This window comes from Podarcis gaigeae (genome assembly GCF_964106915.1).
Source record: "Podarcis gaigeae genome assembly, chromosome: 4".
Classification (NCBI taxonomy): domain Eukaryota; kingdom Metazoa; phylum Chordata; class Lepidosauria; order Squamata; family Lacertidae; genus Podarcis; species Podarcis gaigeae.
Window position 1 is genome coordinate 8,127,596 of NC_139677.1, and position 26,936 is coordinate 8,154,531.

Genomic DNA, 26,936 nt, shown 5'->3' on the forward strand with positions numbered 1-26,936 from the left:
CTAGCCAGGCAACCACCAGACAATTCTAGATTCCAAGTTCTTTAGAGGGAATCACCCACATGAAGTTAGACATAGGCTGTGGGTAACTGTACCTAGATCCAGACAATGTGCTCTTTAACCCAGGGTCCCTGAAGTCAGTTGTTGGCACTTTGAAAGCGCAGTAAGTAGAGTTTCCTGCTCAGCTGAACATGTAAGGTCAGAACTTAGGGGCCTACATGTATATAGAGTTTGAGACAGATCAATAAGCTATGTCACAGGTCATGAGGCTACTGAATCCTTTGCACTCAGATTAGAATCCTTTTTAACTTGACTGGCCAATGTAGAATTGTCTGGAAAATGCATTTCAAACTTTCTTCTTGTTGTTGTTGCTTATGCTTTTTGCGCAGGGAGTAGAATGGTGAGCATCTCCTGGTTACTTACTCAGTAAACTATGCTTATATTTACTGATGTCAGCAGATGCATACTGCATTCTCCTCTCACAATAAAATACAGTTGATAAAACTGGTTTGACAGTACGTTAATATGGTCAGTTCTTATGAACATATAAAAATGCAGTTCTGTGTATTGTAACCAGGAGGTCAGTGTCTGTTCCTCAAAGAAATTAAATTTGAATTTTAGGTCTCTTTTTGATGGGCTTAAACTTGAAAATTTCCAACCTAAATGTAAAATATTTCAGTTCAAGAAGCAGATCTAGTGTTGTATCTATGCAGTAATTCAGCCTTATTTTCTAACATGTTAATTTCCTTTTGTGCAATTTATGCAATAAGGTTGGAGGTTCTTGGAGTTAAATTAGGCATCAGATTGCAGACTAATTCACCATGGGCTGTTTGCTTAACTACTTTCCCGATAAGATCTGAGGCATTTCAGTACCAGCAGTTGTCTTCCTTATATGCCTGCTAATTGACTTGTTGTCCATATGCCGGTCCCTTAAATGTTTTTACTTTTCCTCTTCCCCCAACTGTGCCCTGATGAAGTGGTGCTGTGGCATCACTGCTGTATTAGAGAAAGCTTATCATAAAAAAGTTCCACACTGTGATAAGTGCTAGTTATATCCATTCATTTCAAGCAAGCACCTCCAGAAAGCCAAACCACAAGCCGGGATCTTATGAAGTACAGCAGTTTATGGGGAAAACAGGGGTGGAGGGAAAAGATATCAAAAGCAAGGGAAGTCTAAGCCTCCTTTAATATCACGAACACAGAGAAATACAGCTTTGCTACTGCCTTTCACCCATGAGAAAGACCATTCTGTTGATCTATGGAAGCTTGGTAATCCAGCAGAAGTTGACATCATGATTTCTTCTTTTAAATCCATCACTCACACCAATACTTGTTTAATTTTATCATTTAGCAAGACAGATCTATGGCTCTCATTGCGTACACTGCATGAATAGCTAAACATTGGTATAACTAATATAGGAAAATCTGTGTCGTATTATCTGCCTTCCTCTTTACTTCTGCTAATATTTCCTGTGGGCTTCAAAAGATAACACTCATGGAACCAGAATAGTGTGCCAGAGTCTAGGTGCACTGTACAGCTGAATTCAGAGCAAATAGCTCCAGACAACTAAGCATGGCTGCTGTGACCAGACCAGGTATTTGTCTCAAAACACTATCCCTGCCCTGCCTTCCACTTTCCCTCTTGATAGGAATAATGTGTGGTGACTAAAATTATGTGCCTGGGTGAATGCAGAGGGGAAGAGTGCCTGTATTATAATGATCACAGTCAGGGGGAGCTATGATGTTGAAGGTTTGATAAGCCTCATGAGAAGAGGGGCAGATGCTTAAAATTATTTTCTCTTCCTGGTCCTTCTTGCATCCACCAAGGCTTGGGTGGCAACCCATCTTGTCAACCCATTCTCTAGGCTAGTGGTGGTGCTTTTCAATGCCAAGGCAGTCCACAACAAGACATCTTTCATCCATGATTTAATCGTGGATGTGGAGGCCAACCTGGCTTGTATTACCAAGGACGAGGTTAGTCAGCCCCTGTTTTGTCCACCTTGGTACTCAGTGCAGGACCTTCACTGGCTGGAGGGATTAGGTGGGGGCAAGGGAGTCATCATCATCTACAAAGTTTGCATGTTGACTTCCCCAACACCTGCCTCCCGCCCCCAGTAAGCAGCAGAAACTCAGCTTTTGTGAGGTCGGATAAGCACTGTTGCCCAACCATGCTATCCACTAGTGAGTCCAAGGTGCAGTAAATGCATCTTTGCATGAGGGTGGTGATGCCTGAAGCTCTTAGAGGTAGTAGTGTGTCTACTCATTAAACAGTCCTCCTTGGAACCAGAGGCCAGAGGATAACTCAAAAAAATTGCCACGTGTTTGAATTTTGAGGTTTTTTCTTATGAACCAACGTGGCTACACTTGTATTTATGTGAAAGCTTGAGATACGTCCACCCGCAATAACCGAGGTAGCAAAAAATATTTTCTTTGTATAAGCTCGTAGAACATGCATAAAGACCAAAGAAAAGATGCAGTTTTGGATTTGGATTTTTGGGATGCTGCACATTGCTGGTTTTTTTTTACTAGTTTTGCCTTCATGCTTGCAGTTGTATGTTTGTTTGTTTTCTCCTCGGTTGTTAAACTTTAGTATAAAAACTCTATAAATCTCCCATATTTTTCCTCCAAAGGAAACATGCCCTATAAAGCTCAGGTTCAGGAAAGGGGAAAGTTAAACAAAATATTTGACTCAAGTTTTCTGTTCTTTCATGTGAGTAATGCATTTTCTGAAGCTCTGTATGCAGAATAGTGATAACTTTTTGCAGTCAATTTGTTATCAGTTGGATAAATAATAGCCACAGGTATGATAAAGCTGGACACTTTCAAGTTCCAGTGGAGAAAACTTACAGAGCAATGCATGTTTACATAGGGGTAACTTCCACTGTAAATGTGCATAGAATTGTAGCTACAAATGCACACCTATCTATTCCACTGAAATAAATGAATTAATATTTTTTTACTTATCTTTGGCTATATTATTCTCCTCTTTAGGGTGCTTACTTTCTTTTTACATATTCTCAAAAGGTATGTGCTTTATCAGTCATCAACTTAAACCCTTTTCTCTGACTAAATTCCCAGCCTTTCATGTGGCTTTAACAATTTCTACATTATTTTAGTTTTTGGTGTCGCCCCACCCCCTTCTTAAGTTTATATTATTCACTAACAGTGCAATCCAATACATATCTATTCAGACCATTGAGTTCAATTGGACTCACTCCCAGAATAAGTACAGATAAAAGTGCAGCCTTAGTCTCCTTCCCCTTTGCTTTGATGATATCCTTTGCAATGGATTGCATATCAAATTCTATACCGACCCTTTAATTGGTGCAAAATCCAATATATAATGAGCAATCTGTGACAAGTTCCAGGCATGTCTGAGTAACACTGACACTGCTACATTAAAATGGTAAAATTGCTGTTGAACTCAGGTATGGTCTAACTTTAAAAAAAATCTATGAACTGCTCTTCATAAGGACACAACGTAGAATAAGCTGCTGGTTTCCTTTCAATCACAGCACTCCGCTTCTTTTTAGACTTTCTCAGCACTCCAGATCACTCACGAGCCACTCTGCAGTGGGTTCCATGCTGGGCTCCACATTCTGGGTACTTTCTTTTCTGCAATACTCTTCTCTTCAGCAATTTCAAATGGAGAAAAAAAAAACTTGTGTATTTGTATTTATTGATGCATTTATTAGGACTTTTAAATGCAATCAAGCAAAACATGTCCCAACTACATTTTATTCTTTGCAGAATACTTCTCCAGCAACAATAGTGGAATATCCATGGTGTTTATCCCTGTTGGGGTGAAACCTTGTCTGCCTGGGGATGGTGAGGAAGGAAAAAACCTATCTTATCCTTAAAAAAAAATACTGTGTACAGGAAGCAGTAGTGCAAAGCAGTGAAACTCAGCTTTTTCAAAAGTTGACAAGATGGCCAAGCGGGAGGAGATCAGATAGTCTTTCTACTCATAGCCATTTTTAAAATCTGAGTGAGGGCTGGACCCCTAGATTCAAAGTTTGGGTGTAACCAAACTTTCCAGTAAGAGAGAGCCCCCAGCAAAATTTGACAACACAGAATCATTCAGCACAGTGAAGCATGGGAACAATAGGCTGCTAAACTTTTTAATATCCCATTTAGTCCACTTACAGTGCCCTCTCTACCCCTCTTGCAGATCACACCATTAGTAGGTTTGAATGCTTTACTTACACACTCTAAAGGCCACATTCATGTGTTATACAGTACAGCAGCAAGAAAAACACAGGTAGGAAATTCTTGGGTTACAAACTACAGAAAAATATTTCTGGGCATGCAGTATGGGCTTGAAACAATCATGCCCAGACGTGATGCATGGGTCAGGTTCACATGGTGGACTAGAATGAACAAAGGAAGCTTCACTTTTTTCTTCACGGTAGGTAAGGGGGGTATGACCTAACCAAACCTAGGAATACATTAACTAGCCCCAAACTTGCTAGTTATACAGTATTTGACTGCAATTTTCCACACATGGAAGGGACCATGATGAATACTTCTGAGATTACCTTGTACCTGTAATAAGGCTGCATCAGGGAACCCCGGTGTTTCCTTAGTCCCTTCCTCGGGAAAATTACACTCCCGCAGGCAGTTTTCAGGGTAGCATCCGTGCTGTTTGGAGTCTCCTCATTCTGATGGACACAGAAGCCTTCCACACTAATCATCTGAAGGGCTTTCCATGCTGCTGGCCTCATCCCAGATGCCACATGGTTACCTGGCTTCTCCCCTGACATCCATGCATTGAACATGAATGGCTTCAGCGGGGAAGCCTATGTACACAGGCCTTAATTAAGAGCTGGGAACCTGGTCACATGACATTCCAGCTCCATTGACATGTACACATGTATTCTCCCCTGTTGCCATGGCTTCTTTTCAGCTGCAACTCGCCGGAACTCAGTTCCAGCACCTCTGAGGTTGTGAGCCATTGCCATTGTAAGAGAACAAGGTGAGTTCTGGCACCTCTTTTTCTAGAAAAATGGTACTGCCCATTGCAGATGCCCACACTCAGTATGAGGTCACTCAGGAGTGAGGTCAAGGAAACTGGGTAACATTTGGAGCAGGGCCAACAGTGCAGCTCTAATGTCCTTTCAATGCATGGATCCCCCTTCAGTTTGTCAATGTGTGCAGGGGGCTGAAGTTGTGGAAACATCCATCACAATGACTCGATTTATCAAGGTACACTGTATCCCCTCTCTCAGCATACTAGTCAGCCCTGGTGTACAGTTTGGAAATCACTAGTATAGAAGAACTTGACACTGAAGGGTTTTTATTTTCAATCAATTGACAAAGGACAAAATATTTGCTTCACATTGCTAATTGCTTCACATTATAAAATAAATGTCTACAAAATTCATGTAATCCCATCCTCCTGGCAATTGTAACTGCATAATCCTGAAAGCTATATGGAATTTAACTAGGTACAATATATTGGCATTTCAGTGCTCAGGAACATGTTATTCCTACCAGAGAAGTACGGTATATTCTCCAGGGGACACAAGTGGACTCAGCACAACAAATGACTAACACATGTGTATTCATTGCGCAAAATCACAAAGGGCTTCGAGGCAAAGAGCTCTCCTTTTGTATCTTTTCAAGTGTCTCAGAGCTGTTTATAAATAAAATTCTTGCCTGGATTTTTGTGGACTCTACTTCATTATATATGTTCAAAACTGCACATTTTATTCCATTAGTTTGCTTTCACAGTCTGTGCTGCCTTTTATTGTAGATACTTCCTTTATTTATTTGGTTCCACTACTACTGAATTATTTGGTGCCAACTGTGTGTACTAAACACCAGATTTCACAAGGTTCATTTCTCTGCCCTGAATCTTAACTCCGGCTTGTCCGTAAATGTCCTGTTCACTGTAACATATTTATTTATCTTGCTCTAGTATTATGTGGCATGGACCCTATCAGCTTATGAAATTGGAATGCAAGACTTCATGAAACTGTCAAAACTGTTCCCCACTTTGCCTATACTAATTAAGCAGTAAAAAAATGCTTATGAAGATTGTTTTGTGTATTTATTTTTCTTTTACTGCCCTTTCAGCCATCTGGCATCATTCCACCTTTGTAGAAAAAGGCATCCTTATCTCTACAAGACGTCCTTCCTAGTCTTTGTCTAAAAATGCTTGTTGTAATTGTATCATCACAATTTCCACCAGGCTTGGTTCTCTTGCCATTTTCTTTAAACAGTCCCAAGAGCTTATTTTCCAGTCCCCACTATGTTTAATGCTATAGCTTTGTCATAATATAATATTAAGATAGACAATATATTATTATTATTATTATTATTATTATTATTATTATTATTATACATGGCTATGCATACATTAAATAATAAGGTAATCACATAAAATTATTAATTATTGTTATTTATTTATTTGTTTATTTATTTAAATAATTTGGAAGTGCCTCATATTGTACAGGTAATTGTAATCTCTAAAAATCATGTAACTATAGCAGCTGAATGAATACCAACATTTGTAATGGTGCAAGAAGCAGAGGTGCTACAAACCACTTTGCAATCCAGGAATAAAAATGTGTAGCTGTAGGATTAAAGTGCTTATTTGAATTATACATATTCCCTGAAGACTGTTAATTCCTGAAGGATATCAGGGAAATTTTGACTTCTGTAGGAAATGGAGCAGAAACGCAAAATCAAACCAACACTACACTGGTAAAATTCCCATTTAAACGTTCTTTCTCATAGTTGCTGCTGAAGATCTTTAGCATGTGCAGCCAATTCACAGCAACAGGATTAACATATAAATTCATCTTCTACTTACATCAGCACATCCAGATGACGTATTGGCATATGAGTCAACAATGTGAGGCAGCAGCAAAAACAAAACAAAACCCCTAATGCTATTCTAGGTTGCATTAACAGAAGTCTAGTGTCCAAATCAAGGGAAGTAATAGTCCTGTTCTATTCCGCCTTTGTCAGACCACACCTGGAGTACTCTGTCCAGTTCTGGGAACCACAATTTAAGAAGGATATTAACAATCTGGGACATGAGCAGAGGAGGGTGACAAATTTGATCAATGGTCTGGAAACCAAGTGTTATGAGAAATGAATCTACTGCCAGAGGTTGTAAAGCTCCAGGTCCCGCTTTGCGAGTAGCCTGGGTCCCTGAAGACAAGGAGCCAGCAGAGAGTAATGTCTGGATCTCTGCCTTCCTTGCCTCTTGACTGACATTCCATGATGAGTCCCTCCATCTCTGAAGAGCTGCCAGCCAATCTAAGCATCTGACCAAGAGCGCTGCTTGTTCTAATGGATATCTGGCTAGGCAGTCACAGCAGCTGCATTTAAGGCTCTGTTTATTGCTACAGTAATAATTGCAATCTAGACCAGAAGGAACAGTTCTCTCTGCAGACAATAAATGTAGCCAAATATTACTAATAGTATCAAGTCACAAGGAACAAGTTGGGTGCAGCATAGTTCTATATTTTAATTTTAATTTAATTTAAATTGTTGCATTTGCTTTAAGTTTTGGGTTATAAGTAGTGATACTTCAATACTATGCAATTATCCAATTATGGCTAAACATAGATATGTGCCTTACGCCCATTCCTGAAACCCCTTTATTATAATTATAATGAGACACTTAATTTCATGTCACAACTAGAACCCAAAGATTCTTTTGTGCACACTCAAACACTGTGGAAATAATCCCATGCGGACATTTTTATAATGGCACAGCATAAATTGTTAAAATGCAATGAAAATAATGAAAGCTTCTCTGTATCAAAAAATAATTTTAACTGATCCAAATCAAATTTAGGGGAAGGACTGTAAGTCATTGGAACAGCACATGTTTTAGACTGAAAAGATCCCAGGTTAGGGTTATGTAGGACTGAGAAAGACTTCCCAGCTTCTGGGAAACGTCTACTGTCAATTACAAGGGCAGCCATCCAGTAGGGACCTGCTGCACACCTGACCTCCCATCAATCATGTCAATGTGCTTATCAGAAGGGAGGGGAGGATGCGGCAGGGAGGCTGGTGCAGTGCAAGCACAGCAGCAGAGTCAATCCAGCACTTCTGCTGCTGCCCCTGCACTGTGCAGCTGCTGGGGGCCAAGGTGCATGTGGTGCCCCTTCCTAGCGGCCATTCATGTGTCAGTACAGACAATACTGAGCTAGATGAATCCACAGTCTGACCATAGGCAGTTTCCTATGAACCTAGAAAGAGCATTTGATAACAGGAGCAATACAAGCTACCTTTCCCCCCTTTTACTGAAGTAAATGTAAACTGAAACTTTGTGGGTGTGTAAAACTATGTGGCTATAAAGGTAAAGGACCCCTGACAGTTACGTCCAGTCGCAGCCGACTCTGGGGTTGCAGCGCTCATCTCGCTTTACTGGCTGAGGGAGCCGGCATTTGTCTGCAGACAGTTTTTCCAGGTCATGTGGCCAGCATGACTAAGCCGCTTCTGGCGAAACCAGAGCAGCACACGGAAGCACCGTTTACCTTCCCGCTTTCACTTTGATGTGCTTTTGAACTGCTAGGTTGGCAGGAGCTAGGACAGAGCAACGGGAGCTCACCCCGTCGTGGGGATTTGAACCACCAACCTTCTGATCGGCAACTCCAAGAGGCTCAGTGGTTTAGACCACAGCGCCACCCGCGTCCCACGGCTATACTGATATGTATATCAGGTCTTGTGGAGAGCTTTCACCACTACCACCACAACGTCAGGAATCCTGGTGCCTCAGCCTCATTTATCTATATACAAGTACTAGCGTCTGTGTATTTTAAATACCTTCACCACCACACATTCTCCCAGAAAGCTTCACACAACCTCCTAGTCACGTGGTTAGGCTTGAACACGAGATGAACTTCACTACCAGACACAGGATAAAGTTAATATGTGTTCCAGATAGATAGGCTGATTGTTCAATCGATCGATTCACACACACACACACACACACACACACACACACACAAATATACTGATACTACACATATTGGCGACTTATGATACGATAGATACGATACGATATCTTTATTGTCATTGTCCCATACAGAACAATTAAATTCAAAATCTACATAAAACATTCAAAACCCCCTAAAAACTCTGAAACCCTATTTTAAAATACAATATACTATAGAGGTGCCAGATGAGAGTTTTGCACCTTATGAGTATGTACTCAAGGGCTACTGCTGCTGACTCTTGCCTCTAAATGGCATTCCCCTTCAAGTCAATTATCCAAATGCACCACCCACTAATTACTTCCACACCTCTTCTCCTGAAGCAACTTCTCAACAGTCCAAATTCCAACCGTCTTTCTCCTATAGTTAACTCCCAATGGAGTTTTAATTGTTCAACTAACTGCAATTTGCCTAGTAAATTTGCCTAGTAAACCTTCAAACAAGCTCTCTCTCCTGCCAAAAATGTCACCTAGCAACCACTGTTAAAAGGCTTGTCATGTTGTAACAAAACAGGGCCTGATGGCTATGAGAGGTTCCATAACGTATCTTCCTTTTAAACAAAAACGTAACCAAACCCACACATATATAGCATTTCTCCACAGTACTCTTGGGGTCCTTTGGAACCACCAACCCCACCCCGCCCTTCCTGTGTCAGAATTTCTAGTAGCGAGAATCCACTGCAGCAAGAATGGAAAATTCTTATTACTGTATAAGATATAGATTCAAAGGGATCTAACTGGGATGCCAATATACAATGGTGCCGGTTTCTATCTGTACCCATGCAGCCACCCACAAAGGGTTATTATTACACTTTTCTATTAACTTGGCTGAAAGAACAGGTATATTAAATTGGGATGAGATAAGCCTACTTTGAAATCACCAAATCAGAACACACAGGTTTATCTAACCAAGGAGTTAAACAATAAAGAAAGAACATGAAATTTCAATCAAGGAAATAAGTCTGTTACATATAATCATTTGAATGAGCAGATAATGGATAAATCAAACTATCTAGTTTTTAATGCTATAGTTTTGCAATCTATAATATTTTCTATAAAGCATACTGCATAAGAAGGTATGAAGAAACAATAAAAGAAATAAGAAAAGATCTGAATGCTAGCAAAATCTATGTACCCTTTGCTCTCCGGTGATAAGGTATGTTGAACTCCCTTACCATGGTGTATCTGAAGAAGTGTGCATGCACACGAAAGCTCATACCAAGAACTGACTTAGTTGGTCTTTAAGGTGCTACTGGAAGGAATTTTTTTAGTTTTCCCTTACCATGGTATAGCTGTGAGCCACTTTCATCAGCTCTGTGCATCCTTGAGCATCTGCAAATGCCCGGATTCCCAAACAGTTAGATGGGTGTAAAAGCTTCATGAGAAAATGACAGCACACTTCAACTACTTGAGGAAGCTGAAGGAGACACGCAGCTGCCAGGAGGTTTTCAATGGTATCTTCCTTAAGTTCCAAGCAACCTGTACAAGAGATTAAGACACACATGCAAATTTTGCTACTCTTATGCGTGCATCACTTAAACAAATTGCAATTGTGATTAACAAAGAAGCAAGAGGGGGGAAATACTTAACCATTATGAAAACAGATGAAAAATAGAAAAACTTTACACAATTACTGAGTCGTCAGCATGCTTGTGTTGGGAAAGTTTTAGAAGAAAATTTAATACTGCCCCCTTCTTCTCTGCACTCCTCAATTAAGTCTCCTTTATTAGGCATCAGTTCTCCAAAAGAGTAGCATTGCACAGCTGGTTCACTGCAGAATAGAAGAATCTGGCATACAATATTACCCAGTGGTGATATTGCATTGCACTATAAAACAAATCATACATTTGAAGTATTGAGTAATCTATTCCTGTGAGATCGGTATCCTAATTTTTCTTTCACTGGGTGGAGGACTGACACCATAATAGCTTTGTTTTAATCAGATTTATAAAGCTGATACTAGATGGATTCAAAAGCATGTACTGTAATTGCTAAATCAACTTACAGCCTTTAACCACAAGAGCTTGTGCGTCCAGTGAGACAGCCTTGAGTCTATATGTGGACTCACTGTAAATCCAAGCGGTAACAATAATAAATTAGGTACAAACATCATACTAATGTAGGTTCTTACCAGAACCAGTGTGCTGTAGTGGTTAGAGTGTCAGACTAGGACCTGGGTTCTAGTTCCCACTCAACCAGGAAGCTCAGTCTCTCAGCCTAACCTCCATCTTACGGTTGCTGTGAAGATAAAGTAGAAGGGGGGCTACCTAGAGGTCTTTGGAGGAAAAGTGGGATAGAGAAATAATAAAAAATATATTTTTTTTAAGTGATTGCAGATTCAGATGAATGCAGCATGTCACCTGGGGGAGCAAGTTATGAATGGGTCAACACATTTTTGAAGGGGATTGAGATGGCTGTGGATTGCGAAGGCTGAAACGGGTTCTAATCTTCCAAACATTTTCAAAGCAACTATGTCATCAACAGGATACTGGAAATCAAAGCCAAACTGATAACAGATTCTTATTCTGTTTGACAGTCACTTTATCTTGCTCAGGACAAGTCAAAGTGGCTTACAAGACTGACAACCATACCACCACTACCACACAGAGATACATTAAAACAAAATGGCAAAAAAACACACCATTTAAAATATCCCACCCGTTTCTGAAAAAACACAGACAGTTAAAGGCCATAGAGGAAAGTTTTTGCCTGGCTCCTAAAAATATGTAATGATGGCGTTAAGAGAGTCTTCCTGTGGAGAGCATTCCACAAACAGGGAGCCACAGCAGAAAAGGCCCATTCTCGTGGAACCACCCTTCTGACTTCACATGGGGGAGGCACACCAAGAAGGGCCTCAGTTGAGGATTGCAGGCTGTTTAAACAGGGCATTTAAAAGGCACACATTCTGTTGCTTTGAATGGGAGAAACAGCTAAACACCTGTGTTATGTAAGGTGTTTTCCATCTAAGCAGATGGACCTTCCAAGGTGTCAGAATTGCCAAATTTATGACAGATTGGGTAAAAGATTCCTATTTTAGAGGCAATGGGAAAAGCCACCCATGCAATGATCTCCCCATTGCTTTCAATGGGAGACCCAGATCCTTTTCTCCTGCCTGAAATGTCTGTGTTTTGCATACAATCAGCATGATTTTGCCCCTCCAAAGGATCAGACCTGCCAAATTGTAGATGGAACAAAATATTTCTCATTTTTAAATAACTCCTAATGTATATTAATGATCTGTCTCTACCTTCCTCTCCCCGCTCTTCCTTTCTCTGGCCTATATAAAGGCTGTTCCAGAGTGTTACATTTCTTCATCTCAACTGTAACAAATGGGGAAATGAATCCAAGAAATATAATTTTTTTGTTTCATTCCTAATTTCAATTTCCATTCATTTTAATTATGAAAATTAATGAAGTAAATTGGCTCATTTTGTTTATTTTTTCATTAATTTAAAAAACATGAAGTGAATGGATTCATGCTGTTGATTTTTTATTCATTTTAGAAACAAATGCATACTCTCTATAGTGGGGTAGTAGAGCTGGGGCGGAGAAATCACATATGGCAATCCATGCTTTCCTTTGGTTTCAGATAGTAAATTGGTAGAGTCTAAAAAGTCCGGGATACAAATTTTCATGGCCCTCTAGCAGCTATGGTGGCTCATTTACCAGAAGTAATGTTAACTCTGGAAGTATGTACAGTGGTACCTCGGGTTAAGTATTTACATCTGGAGGTCCATTCTTAACATGAAACTGTTCTTAACCTGAGGTACCACTTTAGCTAATGGGGCCTTCTGCTGTCGCCGCCATGCAATTTCTGTTCTCATCCTGAAGCAAAGTTCTTAACCCGAGGTACTATTTCTGGGTTAGTGGAGTCTATAACCTGAAGCATCTGTAACCTGAGGTACCACTGTACTCGATTCTAACCAAACTAAGCCTCCTGGTGTGTATTTTGCTCTAGAGGGATTAGTTTGGTCAGAATCAAGTACACACTTCCAGAGTTAACACTAAATACATTACTTATGGTAAATGGTTGTGCCTTGGTTGCCAGATGTGAAATATATTGACATTATTTTCAGCTCCCCTACCCCACTCCTAGAATAAAGAGCTCATGCATACTTCCTTTTGCGACATGCTTTCAAGGGAAAGGTCCAAGCTTTAAAGCACCATATCCAAGCAGATTTTTCTTGTTCCAGTGCCTTTCCTGGGAAAACCCGTATTTTACCACAAAATCTGAGCAAATATCAATCCATGGAACACCTGGTTGCATTTTGCTCAAATTCAGTGGTAACAAAAACAAAGCCCTGCTTGAACATGCAACTTTAAAGCCTGGATGTGTGCCTAGAAATACAGCACAAAAGGAAGTCTGGGTGAGCCCAAAGTCTAAGTCAACCAAGTGGCTTGTTCCACTGGTGTGGACATGACATAGTCAGAAACAATTTTAGCCAGATAAGAGCCAATATGTGTGTTATAGCTATATATAATAATGTTTGGGGGGTGTATAATGTTTGTTTTTGTAACAGTGAGGCTTTAAAGCTGGGTATAATAGAGGTGGGGGGGGGAGATACATGTCAGGCAATGTGGCAATGTGTACTGGGCATGTTAAGAAAGTAAACCTATTGAGTACTCACAGATGTTAATAATTTTCTCATATTTTTGCAATTGCAGAGAAACCATTTAATTTTAATCTGATCACTACAGCATAAATTAGGCTAATCACAAGTGTGATGCTCAGCTTCCCACAGCTATAGTTCAGCTGTTCACCCCTGTACTTAAAAGTCCTTGACTGGGACAACTTGACAAGAAGAACAAACTTGGTTTGTTGAGGAAATTTACAGTTCTATCCTAAATTTGTCTTCATTCAATGACTCATATAAGGCTTACAGAAGCAAATGCCAGATAGAGCAGGGATAAGAACTATTGTAGTTGACGCATCAAATGACTTACCACACAAGTAACTAACCTCACAAGAGGTCATTGGTGGGGGTGCTGTGACTTTTCTAATCAATGAAGAGGAACTGGAATCTTCCATTAATCTCCTCCTCTGACATTACACTGCTTGTGTGAATGGGTCTTCACCTTGCAGCGGTAAGCCAGGGCAAGGGGACATCACCTCACAGTGAACACAACAATTTCAACATGGGCTGTAAGCTGCAGTTGAACCAGTGCTTTGTGCTACCCCGCCCCCCTTATTTATGAAATGGGTGATAGGAGTGAGACGTCTATTACCAATATAGTGGCGGCAGTGAACAGTTCCAGAGATTTGTAAGTGCCTATTTTTTCCCCACGTCCACTGGGTAGAATAGTAAATGACAATGAGGCATGAGAAAGAGTGACTTGTGTACAGTAATGAACTTCTTTACAGCACCTGCAGATACAGAGAGAGAATGAATGAATGGATGGATAAATGTATGAACGCACAGCAGGGTAAAATGAATGCAAATATATCATTAAAAGGGTCTAAAACAATGTTTATAATCTGGAAAAAATGAGACAGATGTGAAATGGGAATACCTGTGGCTTGCGCTACCATTGAGTACCTCACTTAAACTTCTTGGCAGCAGTTGGGAGCTCTGATAGGTAATTACAGATTCCTCTCAGACAAAATCTTGAAAAGGTTGCCTGCAAGTATCCTTCACATGTAATTGGTAATCTTGCCTTCAGTTTTGTCAGACTACGGAATATTTGTATTAAAGGAATCAAAGAGATTGCAGGAAAAAAATTATTGTACTGGAAATACTTAGGAAAAAGATATACTAAAATACTACTTTTATTACCTCCTCCTCTTTGTGTGTCTTTCACCATTCACTGAAGACCTGACTAGGCAATATATCTACATAAATCTAAGTCTGTGTGGGGAGGAAAGGGGATTGCACTTGCTAGTTCCAGCCTTAGTATTCATTTTGCAGAGTCCCTGTGAACAGCCTCTGCTGGCACATTCTGTACCCTTAAAAACATGCAAATCCTATCGCCTTGGTTCTATACATAAGTTTGGATTGATGTACTCTTGGGGAGTGGGGAGCGGAAGAATAACGTGCAAGCCTTTGCTCAGGCTCATGAAGGCTCATCCACATAGTGCTAAACCATGGTTTAGCAGTTTGTTCAGGTCACATGTTTCTGCACATCTGCATGCTAATATTCTATGTTCAGGGGCTAAGTCCTTCTGGAATATTAATGCTTGAAGAAATACAGTTAAAATGGTGCATTGGGAAATCTTTCCAATGTAATTCTGGCTCTATTCCAGCCATGGATAGCCTGATGTCAGGCTGGTGGAGCCTGGTCCTACTAGCATGGCATCCAAAATACAAAGAAGCAAGCATGCATAATATTCAGATTGTTTAGCCTTTGCCAAGGGAGAAACAGAAACAAGTCATAGATGTAAAAAAATTAAAGTTTTTAACTAAAAGAATACTGAAACAGAAATTAACTAGGAAATTACAAGGATTTCCTAGGAGAAAGAGAGATGGCGAGGGAGAGATGGGGGAAGGAGAGATTGTGGGGTAAGCTGGTGGCACAAGTGCACAGTACGGCTTTAGCCTGAACAAGATGAAGGTGGGAGAGTGGGAATGAGAAAAAAGGCAAGAACATTGGGTTAGAGAGGAGAGGAGAATGATTACATTGAGGACCTCTTTGAAGACAACAAAAAGGATGATTATCTCGGGTTGTGAGACAGATGCCAGTCATCATCTCAGTTTCCTGGGTAGCACTCAGGGGAATAACAGACTAGAGGGGCGAAGGAGCAGCACAACTTAGCAACACAGAAAGGCAGGGTTAGTGTGCCCAAGCACTTATAGACTTGGGATTTAAAGAACTTATAAACCAGGTATGGGAAACCTTTGGCACTTCAGATACTGATGAATATCCATGGCCACTGGCCACGCTTCCTGGAGTTGATTGGAATCGTACTTCAACCACATCTGAAGGGACAAAGGTTCCCCACGCCCTGGGGTGGCCCTGGGAGATTGTTTCCAGGTGGTACAAAACATGTTTGTCTTCGGCTTGATTAACAAGGGAGGAGGGGAGTGGTTGTAAGTGACTGAGGTTTTCTTAGAGTGGCTATAGTACACTATATTGTGAGAATGCCTTTCCTCTTACAAGGATTCTGGACAGCCAATAGGTGTACAGTGAAGAATCATTATATTATGGAGAGAAGAAGACTGATATTTATAACCTCAGGAAGTACCACACTATCTTAATAACACAGGGGTGAGGAACCTCAGGCCCAGGGACTTTCTCCAGCTGCCATACATTGTGGTGGCCTATGTTCAATTTGGTCAGTAATAATCTGTGCAAGACTGCTTTAAATTAATGTCCTATTGCTTTGTATGCAACCAAAGATACATTTTTTATCAATACAAAGCAAATGAAGGGGCCCCTTAAAGTATTACAGAGTCTTGGCCTTTTAGAATCAATAAACGTTTACAACAAAATCATAAAAAGGAAGTTCAGCAAACTGCATGTATCTCTGCATTACAGTTCCATTACTAACAAGTTTACAACCAGTGCTTGGGTGGCAGGATATTTTTGACACAATCCCATTATGAATACTAATATTATTTGTGTCACCTTGATAAGCACTAAATATAAACAACCTCTGAAATTGTACAAAGGACAATATATAATAATATATACAAGGTGTTCAAACTGTTTTAACCCTAAGGACAGAGGCATTCAGAATCTGACCTCTTCCTGTATCTGCCATCTAAAACATTTGAAGGTACCAGATTTAACTAAAACTTTGTAAAAACCATTCTCTCAATTTCTGCAAACCCTTAAAATAGCTAGGTGGAACAAAAGGAGTGCAATGGAAATTCTTATACAATGGTGCTATTTTAGAAACTATTGCAAATGTAGTTGCTTTATTCATCTGTATGAGTGCGTCAAAGAGTCTGCTTCAAAAGCTTCCTGGCAAGCTCCATTCCCAAACTCTTTTTATAACATACAGATAATGCTAGTTATTGTTTATCTCCTCCAAGTGTTCTCTAAGAGATCACCAGGGCTGGCTAATGATAACCCATGTTACATGTGGGCCAGTTCTGAGATGTCAGAACTTAAAGGTATATAACTGGACAATATTTTTCTCTGCTGTATATGGAGTCCAGAGACTCTGGTGCTTAACAACTTGCTGATGGTCTGCCCAGAGCAAAGAGTTTATTGGTGCTATCAATTCTTACAGCACTGGCCACGTCTTGAAGGGAAAGCAGATGCTTGGATTCAGATACTGTAATCTGTCACTGAACATGTGTCCCCCAACACCTGGACCTCTCCTTTGAAGAGAAAATCCAGATGGGTGGTACACAAATGAAAACCTATTTGAATAGTCAGATAGATGTTGCCATATTGGGTGAAGATTTATTCTCCTCTGCATATTAAAACGTACATATATTTTAAACTAGCCACTCTTTGTTAGCTAAGTAATTGGCATTCTGGGGGAAAATAAACATAAATTGCTGCAATATGTTATTTATACATTTGCATAATACATACCATGTGAATTAAAGTGGCAATCCTAATGAAACAGTAATTTCATTTATGTTGTAATGAAAACTCTGTATTGAGTTATCATAGTAAAACTACATAGAGTAATCCCATTATAATAAGGGAATGTTTTAACAAATATCTTAATATTCAATTAAAACACTTAATGGAAGTGGGAAATTTAGTTAACATAAACATTACAATGTATATGTATATGTGTGTGTGTATGTGCGCGCACACACACACACACACACACACACACACACACACTGTTTCTTCCTCAGACTGAACATGTTTTGCTTTAAAGATATTCATTACATACTGAAGTTTTAATTTATTTTGCTGAGGGTGCTGCTTGGTCAGAGATACATTAAAATTTCATTGTCAATAAATGCATGCAATTTGGCAGTTTAATTTTCTACTCATCTTCCTAATGCCCTCCTTCTCTAAGGGTAGCATGCTTTATTTAAGCTAAAACCTTATCAGTTCTGTGCAGAGCTTGACATTCTACTTGTAACCACGCACGTTTGTGAAAGTCTCATGTATTTTTTATACTTCAGTGAACAGGGTGTATTTCCTGTATTATCTCAGGATACTAATAAGGGTCTAACTGCACATTACACACCAACATATGTAGCAGTTCACCGGCATTAAAAACCAATGATTCTATCCCAGTTCTGGAAGATGCAATTTTGAGTAGACACGGGGCAAGCTAACCCCTTTCCCGCTCCAAACTATGGCATCAACCACACATACACATCACAACACATTTGATCAAGCATTCTGAAACCATACACTGCATACTTCTTTGGAGAAGGTCCATGATCACATGCACAAAGCAAACCTGCATTAAGACCAACAACTCTTAGACCTCAAAAGGGTGACTGGCTCAGGTTGTTAAGGGTCAAGGGCATAATTCCCTCCCACAACCACACACAACAATTGCTGATAACCAAAGGCCCTCCCACATCTTAATTACAACTATTAATTCCTCTCCAGTGCACAGGCAACTCCAACAAAGAGCATGGGACACATAAATACTACAAAGACATGGCATTCAACTTCCGCTCATCTTTTTGCAATTCTTTGCACTTACTATGGTTCAGATGTGTCTTTGCGGTTATGGAAGTTTCCATTTAAGAAAATATAATTTAGTGCATATTATTCCGTACCTGTATATGCAAATTGAACAAGATCCCAGAGTGCACTTGGGTCAATGCCTTCCATTTTGATCTCCTCTTGCTTGGCTTCACAAACATCACTTGTAAACATGGCAGCAAAGTAATCAGAAACAGAACTGAGAACAAGTCTGGGAAAAGAAAAGAAGATCACAAGTTTAATTAATCCATTACATTTCACATTAACTGTTAAACAGCCCTGTTCTCAATGTGCTCAGCTAGAAGCAACCTGCTGTATGCAAATATGCAGTCAACAAGGTAATGATGGACCCATATTGAGGATGATGCAAGTCCCAATATATGAAAGAATTTTATTTTATATGTAAAAATTTCTTTGTATGTGAGGTGATGTGTGTTTTTTTTTGTTTTTTTTTTTTTTGTTCTTCTGTCCGGGATGGATTTAATACATAAAATCAATAAAGATTTTTAAAAATTAAAAATAGAAGCAACCTTCTGTGAAATTCAAGGGTGGAGAACTAGTAGCCCTCCAGATGTTGTCGAACTCTAACTCTCATAAGCCCCAGCTATTCTCCACCCGTGCTTTAAGAACATGAAATGTTTTTTTAAAAAATGTCATGAAAATCAAGCACACTAGTTTGACTCAAATGGCAATCCTATGCACGGTTATCTAGGATTAGGACCACTGTATGCATGGATAGGATCTCACTTTAAGAAAGGTTAATATTTCATGAAAATCAATCAATTTAAAAGTAACATTTAAAAACTACACATCACCACACACCAAAATTAGTAACACATTGGTTATTTTGATTTAAGGTCAATCAATGTCAAACAGCTATCAAAGAATAAGCATTAGCAGGTCAAGAATGTTGATACCACACAAACAATAATAGTGTTCCATTTGTCCTGTGATGGAAGGAATAGTTAGAGAGTTCCCTGCCTGGACTCAACCTTAGCTCCTGAATGGTATCATTCTTTCTATGATTCAATGCTGGGAGAAGAAGAGTCATGCTGCTGAATGTGAGAATGGGACCTGGAATGGTCCCTGGAAGGTTTGAAACTTCTAGAATAATAATGCTTGCTGTATCTCAGAGGTGAAGAAGGTGCCTGCAAAGGTATGTAGGTCTGTCTCTCTATACTGACTACAAGAAAAAGAGTAGCGTCTCCCATTGTATCTAGGAGACAACTGTGATAGTCTATGCACTAAGAATATCCTTTGGGGTGGGTCCTTGCTAAGTGGTGGTCAGATATCTTCAACCCAGTCTACAAAATCGAGTTGGCTATATTTGCCCTCAGTCACCAGAATGGGTGGCAGAAGAGAATGTCAAGCATCTTCATGACCCCCAAAGCTGGGCTAAGAAATACAGCCCTCCCCTAATGTGGGCATTACCTTGCATTTCTGTAGCAGGAGAAGGGTCTTGGCCATATACATAGCCGTGACTCCAGACCCATTCAACAAAGACTGGAGCAGGATGAGACCAAAGTGAGGCTACTTTCTCACGCCAAACTTCAGCCCAGGTATGTTGGGAGGCACCCGATTGATGGCAGCCTGAGCATCCAGACAGGGGCCTCATGCTGGCTTTCAGTGAGCATGAAAAGACCCATTTTTCCTGAAGCAAGTTGCCAAAATAACTTGGTCTGGATGTCTCTTAAACATCTATTTCATATGTACGTAAAAATATTTTACTCAGATTTTTTTGTGTGTGTGTGAGCAGCAATTTTTTTTAAAAAAAAACATTGGTGAACTACTACCACAGCTAGTGTTTAACCATGTGAAACAAGGAGTGAAAGTTGCCTCATAATTAATCTTAATTCTGAGAAATGACATCCTATTAAATCATCCAATATTCAAAAGGAAAATAAGGATGTTTTTGGACTCACTGAATTCACAATGAACTGTTGCTTTCTGCACCTCAGAGGGCTGCAGGTGGTGCTAAATCTTGCCACTGAGGCATGTTGACCTATTCGGCAGAAAGGTCAGTTGTCTCCTGGATGTCATTTTCTTCTTTTCAATTCCTGCTATGCTACAGGAATAAACTAATGAACCTTGTTTCCTCCATGGAGTGTTGCATGCTATATGCAGCCCAAAGATAATCCATCATTTCACAAAATACTTTGATCCAACTTTTCGAAGCCAGCATTTAATTAAACCTACTACTTCCACGTGCACTATCCAGGGTGTTGCAGAGATCTGAGCAATTGGAAAATTTACCACAATTCCTTGTTTCCCAAGGAAAAGTTAACATTTCAAGTGACCTAAGTTTCCCTCCACCCTGACCCCACCTGGTTTCTAGTTCAACAGTGGATTTTATTGCAGGAGGAGTTGCAAATGTAGATATGAAGCTTCCGCCCACTGCTTTCAATTACCCGCATTTGCATTTATCACCTTTATAAGAAAACATGGATCATCTAATGTTATGCATGAGAAATTAGGCATTCTACCATAATCTACCAATAGGGATGATGTAGTTCCACTGATGTGGACAAGCAGCTCATATACCCCCTACATCCAGCTCTAGGAGCTTAATTTCTATAGGTGTTAAAAGTAAAGGTAAAGGGACCCCTGACCCTTAGGTCCAGTCGTGACCAACTCTGGGGTTGCGGCGCTCATCTCGCCAATTGGGCACTTTGACGTGCTTTTGAACTGCTAGGTTGGCAGGAGCAGGGACTGAGCAACGGGAGCTCACCCCGTTGTGGGGATTCGAACCGCTGACCTTCTGATCAGCAAGTCCTAGGCTCTGTGGTTTAACCCACAGCGCCACCCGCGTGGCTAAATGCTCATACTTTTCCTGGAGCTGGTCAAAAGAAAAAGATAAAAGCAGTGAACTATTGCCCTTGCACAGGGGCGGGGATGAGGGTGCTGCAAGTGGGCCTGCAATACTTCAAATGCAAAGCCTTGCTTTTTTCTCACCCGCACGGGCCCATGGTAGTTGCAGAAGTGCTTAGAGAAACATTGTTGCAATAAATGTCACACAATAAACATCTGCCTTGTGTTCTGTTCCTCATATTTACAAGTTATTTCACAGCCTGAAATTCGATTTGAAGAGAGTGTGTAAGGGGTGTGTAATATATAGTGCACTATATGTGCCAGTAATTCTTGATGGAACAGAGTGAGCTGTTGACTGCAGATTAGAAGTCAGAAATAATATACAAGCATGCATGCACCTTTAAGTACGAGGCAAAAATGTGATGCAGTTTTTATTTCATGGGCAAGCTTATATTTATTAAAGCATTTTTTTTCCGCTTCAAAAAGATTTGATTGCTGTTGAACTGAAATAGTCAGAAAATCAGATTCAGTGTGCAGACACACAGTGATGCAAATATGTCTACTAACCCTTTAGATAAAAATGGTAAACAGAAATCTCATTTCCCCTGCCCCTGTAAAATCTGCAACTCCTCCCACTGTCCAGCAAGTACTTTATCACACTTTCCAAATTTGGCAAGTATGTAAGATGTACCCACTCTGAACTGTCTAAAGTAAATCAGAGCAGAAACATAAAAAGGTTTCTTTTTATTATACCTTTGTCTTATGTTCTTTCAGATGAACAGAATCGAGCATTTGAAATATAATGGCTTTCAGTAACTTCATGGGACTTTGGCTGAAATGCAGGCCAGGACTCACCTAAACACCGAGCCAGCAAAAACAAAACAACAACAACAAAAAACTGGCAAAAGGAGTTCCACTTGCACAATGAGACTCCCCCTTCTCTGTACTCATCACACTTCCCTTCTGTCCCCCAAAATTGGCTCGGGGTGTGTGTCCAAAGAACCCCTAGAACAGTATGTATGGGGACAAGAGGGGGGATCATTCCATCTGACAAGCTGCAATATTTTTGCAGACAGAACATTTGTAATATAGCACATGTTGAATTCCCCCAATAGTCTTTGAACGTGGGCTACTGCTGAACATTAGAGGTACGTGTCTTGTAAAATCTTTACGAGGAATTAGTTCTGCAACTTTGCCCTTTTCAAATATGTCACCACTACTAACCCAAGTTTGGCCAGGTACCAATGTCACATTTCTTTCTTATGAATATACCTCAGGGTAGAAATTAATTCTCAGCACAACTGACATTTGGCTATAGGATGAAGAAGAAGAAGAGAGTTTGGATTTGATATCCCGCCTTTCACTCCCTTTAAGGAGTCTCAAAGCGGCTAACATTCTCCTTTCCTTTCCTCCCCCACAACAAGCACTCTGTGAGGTGAGTGGGGCTGAGAGACTTCAGAGAAGTGTGACTGGCCCAAAGTTACCCAGCAGCTGCATGTGGAGGAGCGGAGACGCGAACCCGGTTCCCCAGATTGCGAGACTACCACTCTTAACCACTACACCACACTGGATGAAATAGTATCCTATGGGCCATTATATGTAGTCGGGGTAGAAAGCCACCCCAGCTTATTTTTAATACTTATTTTCAAATTGAAATTAGTTTAGTGACAACGTGTCCTTGATGACTCACCACAATAGGTATCTTAAAAGCTGCAATTCACTGCCTTCTGATTATAATGTTTGCAGGCACTTGAGTACCTGTTCTCAAGAGATTCTGTTCAGAAGCTTTGAACTGGTCAACTTTTTGTGGGGAGGTGGAAGCAAGAGGCTAGCACACCATGATCAAGACTGCTAGGCAGCCAGGTTGTACAGCAAGATTCTCTGGATTCACTCTGACTTGCTTTCAACATACATGCACAAACATATTTCAGGCTCTATTTCAGGCTCTTTGTATCCCCCCTTCCCCCAATTTATACATGGTTTCCCACTATTTTCCTTCGTCGGTGAATAAACACCAACAGTTCCCAAGCACAGCTTGTATTCTTTTGTTGTGGTTAGCAAATGCAGAAGGAAAGGTAGACAGTACATGCTTGCGGTAAGTGACTACTACACCTTCTTCGCTCCTTTCCCCCCTTCCCCAGAAGCAAAGGTGTTATGGTGATAAACTATCATCATCTTTTATCCCTCCAAGGCTGTCTCTGTAATCTTTCCTTCCAATGATGCTACCAGATGGTTAAAAGAAGAGGCATCTTTTCCTCTGATTTGGAAACTGGAGAGGTAAAATATGGTACTAAGTGTTGATAGTAGATGATCTAGTTCAGTGGCATTAACCTCATTACCATAAAAACGGTATTAGGAATTAATTAGTTGCCTAGGCAGCAAGATTGCTATGCAGTTCACATGTACATTTTTAGACCTGATGCTGAAACTCCTGACATGTAAGCGGTAGTGGCAGCGCACTGTGCTTGTAGGGATATACACCTATGATCAAGAGTGAAATATTTCTCAAGATACGGAACAAAGTCCGTAAGGGCATGTCTGCAAAGATTAGGCTAAATCAGAGTTAATTTACCATGTTTTATCACCTACCTATGTGCAGGTATCTTACGGTTCCCAGCAATCAGGATAACATCACACAGTTGTTGTTGCTTCAGGTAGCTTTCCATCCTCCTGAAGGTTTGTTCAGCATGGTGTACAGCTTGATAGAACTCCTCAGAACTACTTGGGTCCATGTCACATGGAGGTGTCAAGGAATGGCTGACTGCTGACAACCTGTAAGCCCAAATAAAAGGCAAAGGTTGTGGGTGGTTAGTCATGATGAAATGCTTCTAGGAACAAGGAGTTAATCAGATTCTCAATGCTGAAAGGAATAGAACTGAAATGTGCCCTTTACACAACTCACACCAGCCCCTGCTGGCATAATACATGGTCATTCTCATAGATATATGAGAAACCATGCATGCAAGAAAACTAGGTTCTGTGCGCATATTTGTATTTGTATTTGCATATACAGAGCCCCAGCCCAATCTAGGGATGTGCACCTTGAGAAGACTAGAATCTCACTGATCCCACATTGAGAGGCATCAGAAGGCTGGACCCCCCACCCAGCTATATACTCAAAGACACCTGAAGGTGCACTCTTCTGTTGTTTCCGAAAAACATGGATGCCAACAGACTCATGCATGCTTTTAATTCTACAGTCAGTCTTCAAAATATACAGCCTATATCTTATGTTTGTAAACTGTCTTTACATTTCTACAATACTGAACTTTGTTTCCTGCTTGGCAGGGGGATGGACTCGATGGCCCTTGTGGTCTCTTCCAACTCTATGATTCTATGATTCTAATACAAATCCATTGTGGATGGTGTGAAAGTGAAGAGTAGGGGTGGCTAGCCCGAACGGCAAAAGGGTCAGTGACCCCCACCCCCAAAAGCTGTTGGGAAAGTGTTCATGCAACAGAAGTCTGACAGCTGGTGACAACTCTCCTGTTCCTTACAGCAGTGTTTCCCAACCTTGGGTCTCCAGCTGTTTTTGGACTACAACTCCCATCATCCCTTGCTAGCAAGACCAATGGTCAGGGATGATGGGAATTGTAGTCCAACAGCAGCTGGAGACCCAAGGTTGGGAAACACTGCCTTACAGTATCCTGCCTCTATGAGTCAGCTTCTGGGATGTGATGGGCCTCCGGCTCATGACGCTCCCCCCTGACATTGGTCATGACCACTGGAGCTTGCAGTCAGTCCCGCCCGGTTAACAACATAAAACACACCATTATTCAAAATAAAGCAGATAATAATTACAGTGCATATTCTTTTCTCTTTAGATAAATGGATCACTGTAGACACTGTAGTATTAACTTTAAGGAACTGGGAACCTCACTGGTGATTTTATAAAAGTGTATTTATTTTCCTTTCCGAACAGTTGTATTCATTGCTAAATAAAATTTGACTTGGAGCTGAATAAACCATATGGCTGAGCTTGCTTGAAAATGAGAAAGTAACAGGTTTTCCTGACAACCAGATGAATTCTGTTTGGAGAGTTCTCCAAGGGAGATGTATTGTACGAAACTGGATTTGTGTCTGAACCGTCTGTCATCTTATATTCTCGGGAATCAACATGCCTGAACATTATGTCAGTTTTATAATAAGTTAGCAGATGAATAGCTCCATCCAAAAAATATTTCTGCTACTGTTGAGTCCTGTTATTCTGTCTACATTAATAATAATAATTAGTAGTAGTAGTAGTAGTTTTGGGACTGAAATCATTTTAAAACAATTCAGTGAACTTCTGCCATATCTAAAAAAAACCGAGTTGACAGATTTTAAACAAACAAGCGTGAATTATGTTACCACTTCTCAAACTTCCTTGGGATGCAGTTCTACATGACTACTCCAAAGTAAGCTCCACTGAGATCAGTGAGGCTTGTAAGTGCATAAAGCAGGGGTCGCCAACCTTACTGGGCCATAGGTATATTTGGAAATTGGAGTAATTGTTGTGGGGTTTATACACACACCACAGCCTATTCTGTTGGCTACAACTGAATGCTCCTTTCAAGCCTAATATATAGATATATATTAATTACAGAAGAAAACTAGCAGTGGAAATGGAGATGTTTATTGTACTTGGCATTTTAAAAAGGTTGCCTGAACTGCTTGTTACGACTCAACCTTATGAATGGCAAAGTAACTGAAACAGTTTTTGGGAGGCCTTCTAAACATAGCTGTCAATGTTTCCTCTTTTTTAAGGGAAATTCCCTTATTCCAAATAGGATTCCTTGCAAGAAAAGGGAAAATGGTGACAGCTATGCTTCTAAAGCCAACAGCCCTATTAGTAAACAACTGTGCAATACTTTGGTTTCTAGACTGTCTTATCTGGCTGTAAAGAATGCTTCTGGAAGTGACAGCAACAAACTGTAATACCCGGCATGCTGGGACCCCTGTGAGGGCCCATGACAGCATGAATTAGGACTCCACATGAAGCACCTGCCCTTTTGATAGCGACAAAACTCCCACTGACATATCTTATCATCCTAAGCTCCAGCTATGTTACCCTGGCTTTATCTGTCCAGCTCCAGCTATGTTACCCTGGCTTTATCCACATTTTTTGACACTCAGCGAGTCATGATAATCAAAGCAACCATCACATAACTGTGTTGTTAAGAATATATCTTTTCTGAGATCAAGGTAAATCGAATGACTTTTCCTCCTGCAATAAGGTTTTTACTTAGATACAAAAGAACGTTGCACAGTTACTGACCTGAGAGTTTACTTTTCCTGAATTTTAATTTATTTTAACAAATGTTGACTTAAAAGTTGACTTCAGGTACATTGATGTTTGTATGCTACTCTACAACCCATTAAGGCTTCTGCACAACTTACGGTAATACAGTGGTGCCTCGCAAGACGAAATTAATCCGTTCCGTGAGGCTCTTCGTATAGCGGTTTTTTCGTCTTGCGAAGCAAGCCCATTGACAGCTTAGCGGATTAGCGCTATTAGCGGTTTAGCGGCTTTTAGCACATCAGCTGATAAGCGGCTTATCAGCGGATCAGCTGATAAGCAGCTTAGCGGCTTAGGAAAAGGGGGGGAGGGGAAAAACCCGCA

General features: G+C 40.4%; 1 protein-coding gene across 5 annotated transcripts in view; it reads right to left on the reverse strand.

Annotated features, from left to right (window-relative positions):
• Positions 1-26,936, reverse strand: part of KLHL1 (kelch like family member 1) — a 135,141-nt gene that overhangs the window by 84,880 nt on the left and 23,325 nt on the right. For all 5 annotated transcript variants that reach the window (XM_083737807.1, XM_083737805.1, XM_083737808.1 and 2 more), the window contains exons 2-4: positions 23,924-24,106; positions 18,601-18,737; positions 10,236-10,432 (exon numbers count right to left, since the gene is read on the reverse strand). In XM_083737807.1, coding sequence (XP_083593933.1) covers positions 10,236-10,432; positions 18,601-18,737; positions 23,924-24,106 — 517 coding nt within the window. The remainder of the gene's footprint in view (positions 1-10,235; positions 10,433-18,600; positions 18,738-23,923; positions 24,107-26,936) is intronic.